This window comes from Alosa alosa, unplaced genomic scaffold (assembly GCF_017589495.1).
Source record: "Alosa alosa isolate M-15738 ecotype Scorff River unplaced genomic scaffold, AALO_Geno_1.1 AALO_1.0_unplaced_40, whole genome shotgun sequence".
NCBI lineage: Eukaryota > Metazoa > Chordata > Actinopteri > Clupeiformes > Clupeidae > Alosa > Alosa alosa.
The window spans coordinates 30,001-40,000 of NW_025962544.1; the positions used below are offsets into that span (position 1 = coordinate 30,001).

Here is a 10,000-nt window from a genome sequence, read left to right on the forward strand (position 1 = left end):
TCTTTCTCTCCTCTTCAGTGGCTGGTAACTGGGGCTCCTGGCTGCCCTGGGGCCCGTGCAGTGAGACGTGTGGGAAGGGCACTCAGACACGCGTGCGTCTGTGTAACAACCCCCCGCCAGCCTTCCACGGCCCGCCCTGCGATGGACCCGACACTCAGACACAAGTGTGCAAAGAGAGACCCTGTCCAGGTATAACGCTCACACACACACACACACACACACACACACACACACACACACACACATGTACAAAGGCAACATACACACTCACAGACTCACATCATACAACAACATGTAGACACACAAGTTTAGATGAGTTTAACTGTGTCGCACATTTCACATTGCCATTGCTCGGAATAGGTCCGCAGAGCGAACCGGACCCGACCTTGGCCCGGAGGGGTCTTGTTCTCGCCATGGAAGGACCTATTTCCGATAATATTTGGCGTTCTATACATTATCCCGGCTTATTACGCGGCTGCTTGCCAAAGCGAAACAATAAACTCCCCGCGATATGACTTGGCCTACATACAAACATACATGGCCTAGGCTATAGCCCCTGGATTGTTACCGTTTCGCCATTGGCTTTGCTCGAAACAAATAGTTAAGCAACACCTGCGCTGAACTTGAATCAAACATTCTTTAGAACACAGCTGATCAGCCGTCTACTTTCACTTTTGAATGAAGTTTCAGTCCTTGCATTAGTGATATGAAAGCGTGAATTAAAACTTTGAAACCCTTTTTCCTTGACAGGCGGTCTGCTATACTTACCAACAGTCTGTTATCGAGAAATAGCAGACCACCGAATGTTGGAATGGCCCATTCAAGTGAATGGAGAATTCTTCAGCATTATGAAGAGCCGTGTAATAATTATTGGTAATTGTTACAATGGCTACATTGCTGCTAGTCTCTTCCTGTTGGAATGCTGCTTTTCTGTGGTCTGTGTATACTCAGCCATTCTGACATCTTTGGATCTGTATGTGATTGTGCTCCCTGCCCTCTCTCTTCTTGTCTCCTGTGTCCTCTTGTGGCCACGACCCTCCTCTCAGTGGACGGGAAGTGGTCATCGTGGGTCAGCTGGGGGGCGTGTAGTGTTTCCTGTGGGGGCGGGACCAGGCAACGGACACGCCTCTGTGCTAACCCCGCCCCTCAGCACGGAGGGCGGCAGTGTGAAGGGAACGACGTGCACATCGACTTCTGCAACAGCGAACCCTGCCCAAGTGAGCGCACACACACACACACACACACACACACACACACACACACTGTTGTTTACTGTCACACACTTCTTACAGACTAGAGAGAGGATGTATCTGTTGTTTCTCACACATTCTCTACTTTCTCTCTCTCTCTCTCTCTTTCTCTCTCTCTCTCTCTCTGTCCGTCTGTAGTCCATGGGAACTGGGGCCCGTGGGGCAGCTGGGGTTCGTGCAGTCGCTCGTGTAATGGCGGTCAGATGCGCCGCCACCGCAGCTGTGACAACCCCCGACCTGCCAACGGAGGCCGCACCTGCGCCGGGTCAGACGCACAAACTCAGCGTTGCAGCACGGCCAGCTGTCCTGGTGAGTTACACACACGCACGCACACACACACACACACACACACACACACACACACTCCCATATACACTTACCCATATATTAAGGATGTACCTTCCATTCAACTGAAAATACATATATTGCCCCTTTCATAGACTGTTCGATACAGTCTATGGCCCCTCTAAATACTACAATAAACTTTTTCCTTGAACAGATATCTGTTAGTTCCTATAAAAATGCAACAGTGTTTTATTCTATAACAGTACCCATTACTCAAACTGTGTGTTGTGTGTGTGTGTGTGTGTGTGTGTGTGTGTGTGTGTGTGTGTGTGTGTGTGTAGTGGATGGCAGCTGGGGACCCTGGCAGGCCTGGGGAGAGTGCTCAGCTTCCTGTGGCGGTGGGGAGAGAACACGGACCAGACTATGCAACAGCCCATCGCCTAGCAACAAGGGTCGTCCTTGTCCAGGAGACTCCAATCAGCTGTCCAGGTGTAACCCGAAGGCATGTCCAGGTGAGGGCTTGTAGTTCTGTGATTGTGTACGTGTTTGCGTGTGAGAAGGAGCGACTGCATTTAACTGAAAAATGTGTGTGTGTGTGTGTGTGTGTGTGTGTGTTTATTTGGGGTATATTTGTACAGGTGGTCCACAGAGAGCCCGAGGCAGCATCACTGGGAACATTAACGATGTGGAGTTTGGCATCGCCATTCTAAATGCCACCATCTCTGACAACCAATCAGGACCCAGGACCATCCAGGCCACCATTTCTAATGTCCCACGTAGCCTTGGTGAGAAGCAGGACAGCACACACTCTTACTGTCTTATGCACACACATGCACACACACACACACACACATACATACATACATATGCACTGTGCACACACACACACACACACATACATACATACATATGCACTGTGCACACACACACACACACACACGCACACACACACACACACACACATACATACATCAGGGTTCCTACGCAGTATGGAAAACCTGGAAAAGTATGGAATTTGATTTTAGTAATTTCCAGGTCTGGATAAGTATGGAAAAAACAAGGGTATGGAGAAATTGTTTCCAGACTATTGCATTTTGCAGTACTACTAATCCATTCCTACTGTTGTGTAGTGTAACTTCACTCAACTATGGTCATAATGAACCATTCCCTACTGTTGTGTAGTGTAACTGTCAGTCCCCATCATCAACATACAACTATGATACAACTAAAAATGACCCAGCTAAATGGACGAATATTAAGTATCATTTTTTAATTCACTTCAGTTGTCCATACCTTTGTTTTCACCGAGTTATCCCAAACCAGAAGTGGCCGCAATGTCCAGAATATGGTCAGAAAAATCTACCAAGAGGTTTTGAAATTTGAGTATGGAAAAAGTATGGAATTTTGAAATGTAAAATGTGTAGGAACCCTGATGCATACATATGCACTGTGCACACACACACACACATACACTCTGTACACACAGTATGTGTGTATGTGTGTGTGTGAGAGAGAGAGAGAGAAAGAGAGAGACACAGAGAGAGAGAAACTCAATCACAGAAACTCAAACAACACAAACACATCTGGCTCAAAGCATAATTCCCTCAATAGTGTTTGTTTGATAGCTAATCTGCTGTAATCTCACTAAATCAGACCTAATCTCAGGTTATGTATGTGCTGTAATCGGCTGTGATGTGACTGTGATGTGGCTCAGGTCCTGCTATGAGGAAGCTCATCTCGCTCCTGAACCCCATCTATTGGACGACGGCCCAGGAAATAGGCGAGGCTGTGAATGGCTACACCCTCACCGATGGCGTGTTCAGACGAGAGACACAAGTCGAGTTTGCCACAGGTGAGGAAAGTGTGGATGTGTGCCAGGCTGTGTGTAGCAGGGCTGATTACACGTGTTATATGTGTGGATGTGTGCCAGGCTGTGTGTAGCAGGGCTGATTACATGTGTTATATGTGTGGATGTACTGTAAGGTCTTGACATGCTTTTTTGTTTGGATTTACTTTTAAGTTTTGAACATTCTAACAGAACATTCTGTTCTGTAACAATAATAAGGTTCTAAGATTCCATGTGAGTACCGAAGCCATGACGTAGCGTTGCCAAGGCAGCAATTTCACTGGATCTAAACAAACCAATCTAACCATTGAAATCACCATTAGCGGCGGCTTTCTTAATCTATTTCAATAATTTTCCAACGTTTCTAAGATGTTAGTATATTTTTTTACACTGTAGGAATCACATACTATATTCATACCAAGACGATCAAATTCGTGACTACAGAGTTTTATTCTAGCATGGGTTTCCTCCATAAAAGAGATCTGCATGTAACTTCCCAGCATGCGGTTAAAATCCTTAAATTCACGGACCTATTTTGACTTTATTTTTCAAGCAAAAAACGTCGCTCTTAACAGCCGCCAGTCTTTGAGAAGACGTGAAACATCCACTGGAATTTTGTTTCTTTATATAACACCTGCCAGGGAATCCGTGTTATGTGGGTAAGCTGCTGCCTAGCAGGTAAAACACGTTTAAATGGCTATAGCCTACATTTTAACAATTTATTAGCTAGAAATGATGCCACATGTCTACATTCAATGCTATTTAAGCCACTTCGAAAGTTTGTTTAGATCCAGTGATTCTGCCGTCATGGAAACGCTACGTCACACTTCGGGACTCAATTCAATGAACCCAGATGTTCTTTAGAACGTTCAATTTCCACCATCACACCGGTGTGACGGTACCGGCTAAAGGTTTAAAGAAATGACCGAACAGACACATACATAAAACCATTAAGTATTAATGGTTTAAAGATAACACCCTTAAGGGAAAGCAGCTTAGAGTAAATCCATACATCCAACATACACACACACACATTCACATTAACAAAACTGGTTTTATCTATGTGTCTGTTCATTCATTTCTTTAACCCTTAAGCCGGTACCGTCACACCGGTGTGATGGTGGAAATTGAACGTTCTAAAGAATATCTGGGTTCATTGAATTGAACATGGAATTTTAGAACCTTATATTGTTGCAGAACAGAACCGTCTGTTAGAATGTTCAAAACTCCCCTGCTTAAGGGTTAATTGTATGTCTATGTGCATGTGTACAGATATTTGAGTGTGTGTGTGTGTGTATTAATGCACGTGTTCCCGCGTGCTCTCCATTCAGGGGAGATCCTGCACATGACGCATGTTGCCCGTGGGCTGGACTCTGACGGCGTGCTGCTGTTGGACATCGTGGTGAACGGACACATCCTCCAGTTGCCCTCTAATGCTGACATCAGCCTGAAGGTACGACCTCTGACCCCTCACAGCTGACCACTGGTCTGCTCTAGAACACCAGGTCACTTTCCGACCACTGATGGCACTACTAGCCACTAACTTCCCTCCCATATTGTTTGTGTGTGTATGTATGTATGTATGTGTTTTTTTTGTGTGTGTGTATGTTCATGTAAATGTACCGGTATGTTCATCTATGTTTATGTGTGTGTGTGTGTGTGTGTGTGTGTGTGTGTGTGTTAGGACTACTCTGAGGACTACATCCAGACTGGAGCAGGCCAGCTGTACGCCCAGTCCACGCGCATGTTCAGCGTTGACGGCGTGAGCGTGCCGTACTCGTGGAACCACACCATCAGCTACGAGCACAGCCGCGGCCGCATGCCCTACCTGGTGGAGACGCTCCACGCCGCCTCCATCTCCGCTCACTACCACCCCCTGGAGGAGGTGCTGGAGTACACCATCCAGGCCAGCATTGCCAAGGGTCAGCAGGGCTCCTCATTAGGCCCTTCCTGTTATTCTTTCTTTTATTTTCCTCACCCGGAGAGAAGAAATACTCTTTTCTGATTGGCTGGTGGGGTGGCTATTAATTCTGAATAACAGAATTCTGAAGAACAGGACACCTATGAAGTAAATCTGGTAAAAAAAGTTGAATCACAGTTCCATATCAATGCTTATGAATGGTAACTATAACAACCATAGTAAGACGACGGATGAGCCTGGAAGCAGGCTTTGCAACAATGGAATCAACTGTAAACAAGCTAACTGTCCATGCGATCGCTGTTATAGGGCCAAAGAAAGTTGTACAACAAGTCGGCTTCTTTTTAAACGGAACCGCTTGTTTCCTTTGCGTGCTATGAAGGCATGACTATTGCCTATAGTGCTATAAAGGCATGACTACTGTCTATAGTGCTATAAAGGCATGACTACTGTCTATAGTGCTATAAAGGCATGACTATTGCCTATAGTGCTATAAAGGCATGACTACTGCCTATAGTGCTATAAAGGCATGACTACTGTCTATAGTGCTATAAAGGCATGACTACTGCCTATAGTGCTATAAAGGCATGACTATTGCCTATAGTGCTATAAAGGCATGACTATTGCCTATAGTGCTATAAAGGCATGACTACTGCCTATAGTGCTATAAAGGCATGACTATTGCCTATTGTGCTATAAAGGCATGACTACTGCCTATAGTGGCAACGGGTGATGTCCGGGATACTTGACGCCCGAGTGTCCTGTTATCTGAATTAATGGACTTGGGTGGAGGGCCTTCCGCCTTCCGCCCTCGTCCATTAATTCCATATAACAGGACACCTCGGCGGCCGTTATCCCTTACTTAATGGCTGTTTCCATTGTTTACCCATTTTCAGCCTCATAATATGTTTGTGTTCATTGTCCAAGCCTTTTTGTTAGTTTTTCCTCCCTTTGTTCTCTGTCTGACAAAAATATTGTTGCTCAGTATAGATTTTACAAGACATTCTAGGTCTACATCATGATCTCCAATTCAGATTATTGTGTGTACTTCTGATGATCAGGGAAAGGGTAGAGCAATGGTCTGGCTGGGGTGGGGGGGTGTCTGTTGAGGGGCAAAAATGTCCGCAAAATGTTTGTCCCTGCAAAAATGCAAAAATAATAATAAAAAAAATATAATAATCAAGCAGTTAGCAATTAATTGTCAATTAATTATTTAATTACACATATTTTCTCCAGGTGACCGTAGTAACCAGTGTCCCGGTGGATTCCAGCTGGACCCCACTGGTCCATACTGTTCAGGTACGACCAAGCCAGAGTCTCACCAGTACACCAGCACCCTTGAGAGACTTGTTCACATGATTCATTTTTATTTTGTGTGTGTGTGTGTGTGTGTGCATGCTTGATGAAGATGAGAATGAGTGTGAGGAAGGTAACCCCTGTTCTCACACGTGTCACAACGCCATCGGCACATACTACTGTTCCTGCCCCCGAGGGCTCACCATATCAGCTGATGGAAGGACGTGCCAAGGTATGAGCGCTCTCTCTCTCTCGCTCTCTCCCTCTCAGTCTCTCTCTCTCTCTCAGTCTCTCTCTCTCTATCTGTCTCTTTCTTCTCTCTCTCTACTGTATCTCTATCTCTCTGAATCTCTCTCTCTCTTTGTCTCTCTCCTCTCTCTCTCTATCTCTCTCTCTCTCTAAATCTCTCTCTATCTCTCTCTATCTATCTCTATCTGTCTCTCTCTCAAACATTCACCCTCATGCACTCACATATATTTGCACATATGCGGTATATATTTAGAAATCTGAACGCTGACCTTTGACCTTGTCGTGTGCGTGCAGACATAGACGAGTGTGCGCTGGGAGGCCACGTGTGTCACAGTGGGCAGGAGTGCGAGAACACCATTGGCTCCTACCGCTGCGTGATGCGATGTGGGCGGGGCTTCAGGAGGACGACGGACGGGCTGAGTTGCCAAGGTCAGCAGGCCCCTCCTTCACCTCGCTGTTACGAGACTGTTCTCTGTCGGACGTGTCTTACCGCCAGTGGCTAATTCAGCCTGGCCAGCCGATCAGGACATGCCCTCATTTCGTTGTTCGTTCTTCTTCTTCTTCTCTGCAGACGTGAACGAGTGCCAGGAGTCCAACCCGTGCCACCAGCACTGTCTGAACACCATCGGCAGTTTCCGCTGCGCGTGTGAGCCAGGCTACCAGCTCAGGAACCGCCGCTGCATCGGTTAGCACCCTCTCTGGGCTTAAAATGCCACAAGCATTAGCGCTCGCCCAGAAAAGACATCTCTTGTCATAAACAGCATACAGCTAAGCTACTTAGCATCCTCCTCTGCTCTCCTATATAGTGTCGTTCCCCCTGAGAGTGGCTTTATGGGGTTGAGTTGTTCTTGTGTAGAGCTCTAAGTTATCCTCTGTGAGGAAGAGTGTATGTAGGTCACAGCTCTGCATGTAACATTACCTCATCTGTCCCCAGATATTAACGAGTGCAGACAGCGGGTGTGCCGATCGGACCAGCAGTGCAAGAACACGCGTGGCGGGTACACCTGCATCGACCTGTGCCCATCGGGCATGACCAAGGGTGGCAACGGCACGTGTGTAGGTGAGGGCTTGAAGGCACCTGCAACTAGGTCAAACTTAGTCATACTTACAGTCAAGGAGTAGAAACGTCATTTGGCGGATCTGTGGGAGCGCCCATGAACCACAAACGCACGCCCCAGTTTGAATACATTGATATTAATATTGATTATTGACCTTTAGTTTTAGTTATGAATTGAGTGAAATATTTTTCATTTTAAAGGAATGAATGTGTAAATATTCAACTGAATTCAGTATTGCTGTATTGTAGTATACAGTAGTATTATCTGGCAGTGTATTAGTGGGCCAAATGTCATGCATGTTTTGTGGTCTGTCTCAGATGTGGATGAGTGCAGAGATGGCACGCACCAGTGCAGGTATAACCAGGTGTGTGAGAACACACGCGGCAGCTACCACTGCACCTGCCCACGGGGGTACCGCTCCCAGGGCGTGGGCCGACCTTGTCTGGGTATGTACACACACACACACGCACACACACACACACACACACACACACACACACACACACACACAGGTATACATACATCGCAGCTGCCCCAAGTAGACACATTACAAGTAAATACTTGAACACAACATGCATTCTAAGTGCATACCAGTGCATAACAGGGAGTTCACTTACTGTACAAGCATGCGCTACGTGCACTGACAAGCACCTCCACACATGTCAACTAAAGGGCACACACAGACACACACACAGACACACACACACACACCCACACACACACACACACACACACACACACACACACATACACCAAACACACACACACACACACACGCACACACACACACAAACAAACACACACACACACACACACACACACACACACACACACACACACACACACACACACACACACACACACACACACATTGCATTGCACACTGCATTCCACTGGCTGCAAGGCTGCTGCTTCTGCTCTTGCCCTCACACTGCTCCCATTCTGCTGTCACTCACTCATTTTCCCCATCTCATCTTTCCCAGTCACCCAGCCACCCCTCTGCCAGTAGTCTGGGCTCTGCTGAATAAATAACAGCAGCAGTGCTGAGAATGACCTCCTCAGCCCCGCTCTCAGCATCACTCACTGTCTCCACCGCTTGGCTTACACCACCATGCCGCTGCTGCTTCGCTTTTAGGCAGACACTTGACAAAAACGCTCCTGATCAGTCAACATGCTGAAGTAGTTGTAAAAACATAGTCAGGAAAGATCCATCCAAGTGGTGGAGCGTAGTTGTAAAAGATTTGTAATCAATGAAAAATCAATCAAAATGTTTCAGTAGTTGTAAGAGATTTAAAATACAGTAGGTGAAAGCAAAGTTGTGCAGAAGTCCAAAATTGAATAAAAAAAAAACTGGCTCTTAAATTCCAATTCAGTTATTGAATTTCACTTGCATTTCAATTGAGGTAGCAAACATGAAGTAGAATTGCAATTCGAATTTTGCACAACCCTGGGTGAAAGATCAGTTAAAATGGGAAAGTGGCAACAGTTTCGTAGTCAAGGAAGACTGAGTGAGTTACGAAGGAAAGATTTGTGTCTGTCATCACAACAAAGCCCTCCCCCCCAACTCTGTCCTTTTCTCTGTCAGTATATTAGTGACTGTCCTTTCCCTCTGTGTCTGCCTTTGTTCATTCTGACCTTTTGCCCTTTGACACTTGACCTTTTGTTTGGGCTCTTGGCCTGAGGCACTTTCTGCTTTTCTAATGGCATTCATGGTCACAGTTGGACCTCTTGAAGTCCACTTCAAACCTCTGGCCTATCTAACGCCATTAATTCTTTCATTAACTAGTCCTGGTACATCCATGTTGCCGGCTGGCATTGTGTGAGTGTAAAGTGTGCTCCAATGCTTATTCAGATCCATGATGAATCTGATCCATCTGATCCATTCATGATCCATGTTTTTGCCATCCATGTTTTTTTTCCTGCTGCGAAGTGAAGTTGGGGCATTTCACTGATACCCCCTCTTTGTCCTTCACCCCTTGCTCTCTCTCTCTCCCTCTCTCCTCTTCTTCCTCTACTCTGTGTCATCTCTTCTTCTTCCTCTCTTCTCTTGCCTCCTTACCTTTCTCTGTCCTTCACTCTGTGTTCCACTTCCTCCCCT

General features: G+C 46.2%; 1 protein-coding gene across 1 annotated transcript in view; it reads left to right on the forward strand.

Moving 5' to 3' along the window:
* Window positions 1-8,615, forward strand: part of LOC125290345 (hemicentin-1-like) — a 10,110-nt gene extending 1,495 nt beyond the window's left edge. The window contains exons 3-16 of the mRNA XM_048237168.1: window positions 19-189; window positions 1,047-1,217; window positions 1,389-1,559; window positions 1,877-2,047; window positions 2,174-2,320; window positions 3,250-3,387; window positions 4,713-4,834; window positions 5,066-5,303; window positions 6,536-6,598; window positions 6,708-6,827; window positions 7,139-7,273; window positions 7,416-7,529; window positions 7,779-7,904; window positions 8,220-8,615. Of these exons, the coding sequence (XP_048093125.1) occupies window positions 19-189; window positions 1,047-1,217; window positions 1,389-1,559; window positions 1,877-2,047; window positions 2,174-2,320; window positions 3,250-3,387; window positions 4,713-4,834; window positions 5,066-5,303; window positions 6,536-6,598; window positions 6,708-6,827; window positions 7,139-7,273; window positions 7,416-7,529; window positions 7,779-7,904; window positions 8,220-8,467 (2,135 nt within the window). The 3' untranslated portion in view covers window positions 8,468-8,615. The remainder of the gene's footprint in view (window positions 1-18; window positions 190-1,046; window positions 1,218-1,388; window positions 1,560-1,876; window positions 2,048-2,173; window positions 2,321-3,249; window positions 3,388-4,712; window positions 4,835-5,065; window positions 5,304-6,535; window positions 6,599-6,707; window positions 6,828-7,138; window positions 7,274-7,415; window positions 7,530-7,778; window positions 7,905-8,219) is intronic.
* Window positions 8,616-10,000: the final 1,385 nt, after the last annotated feature.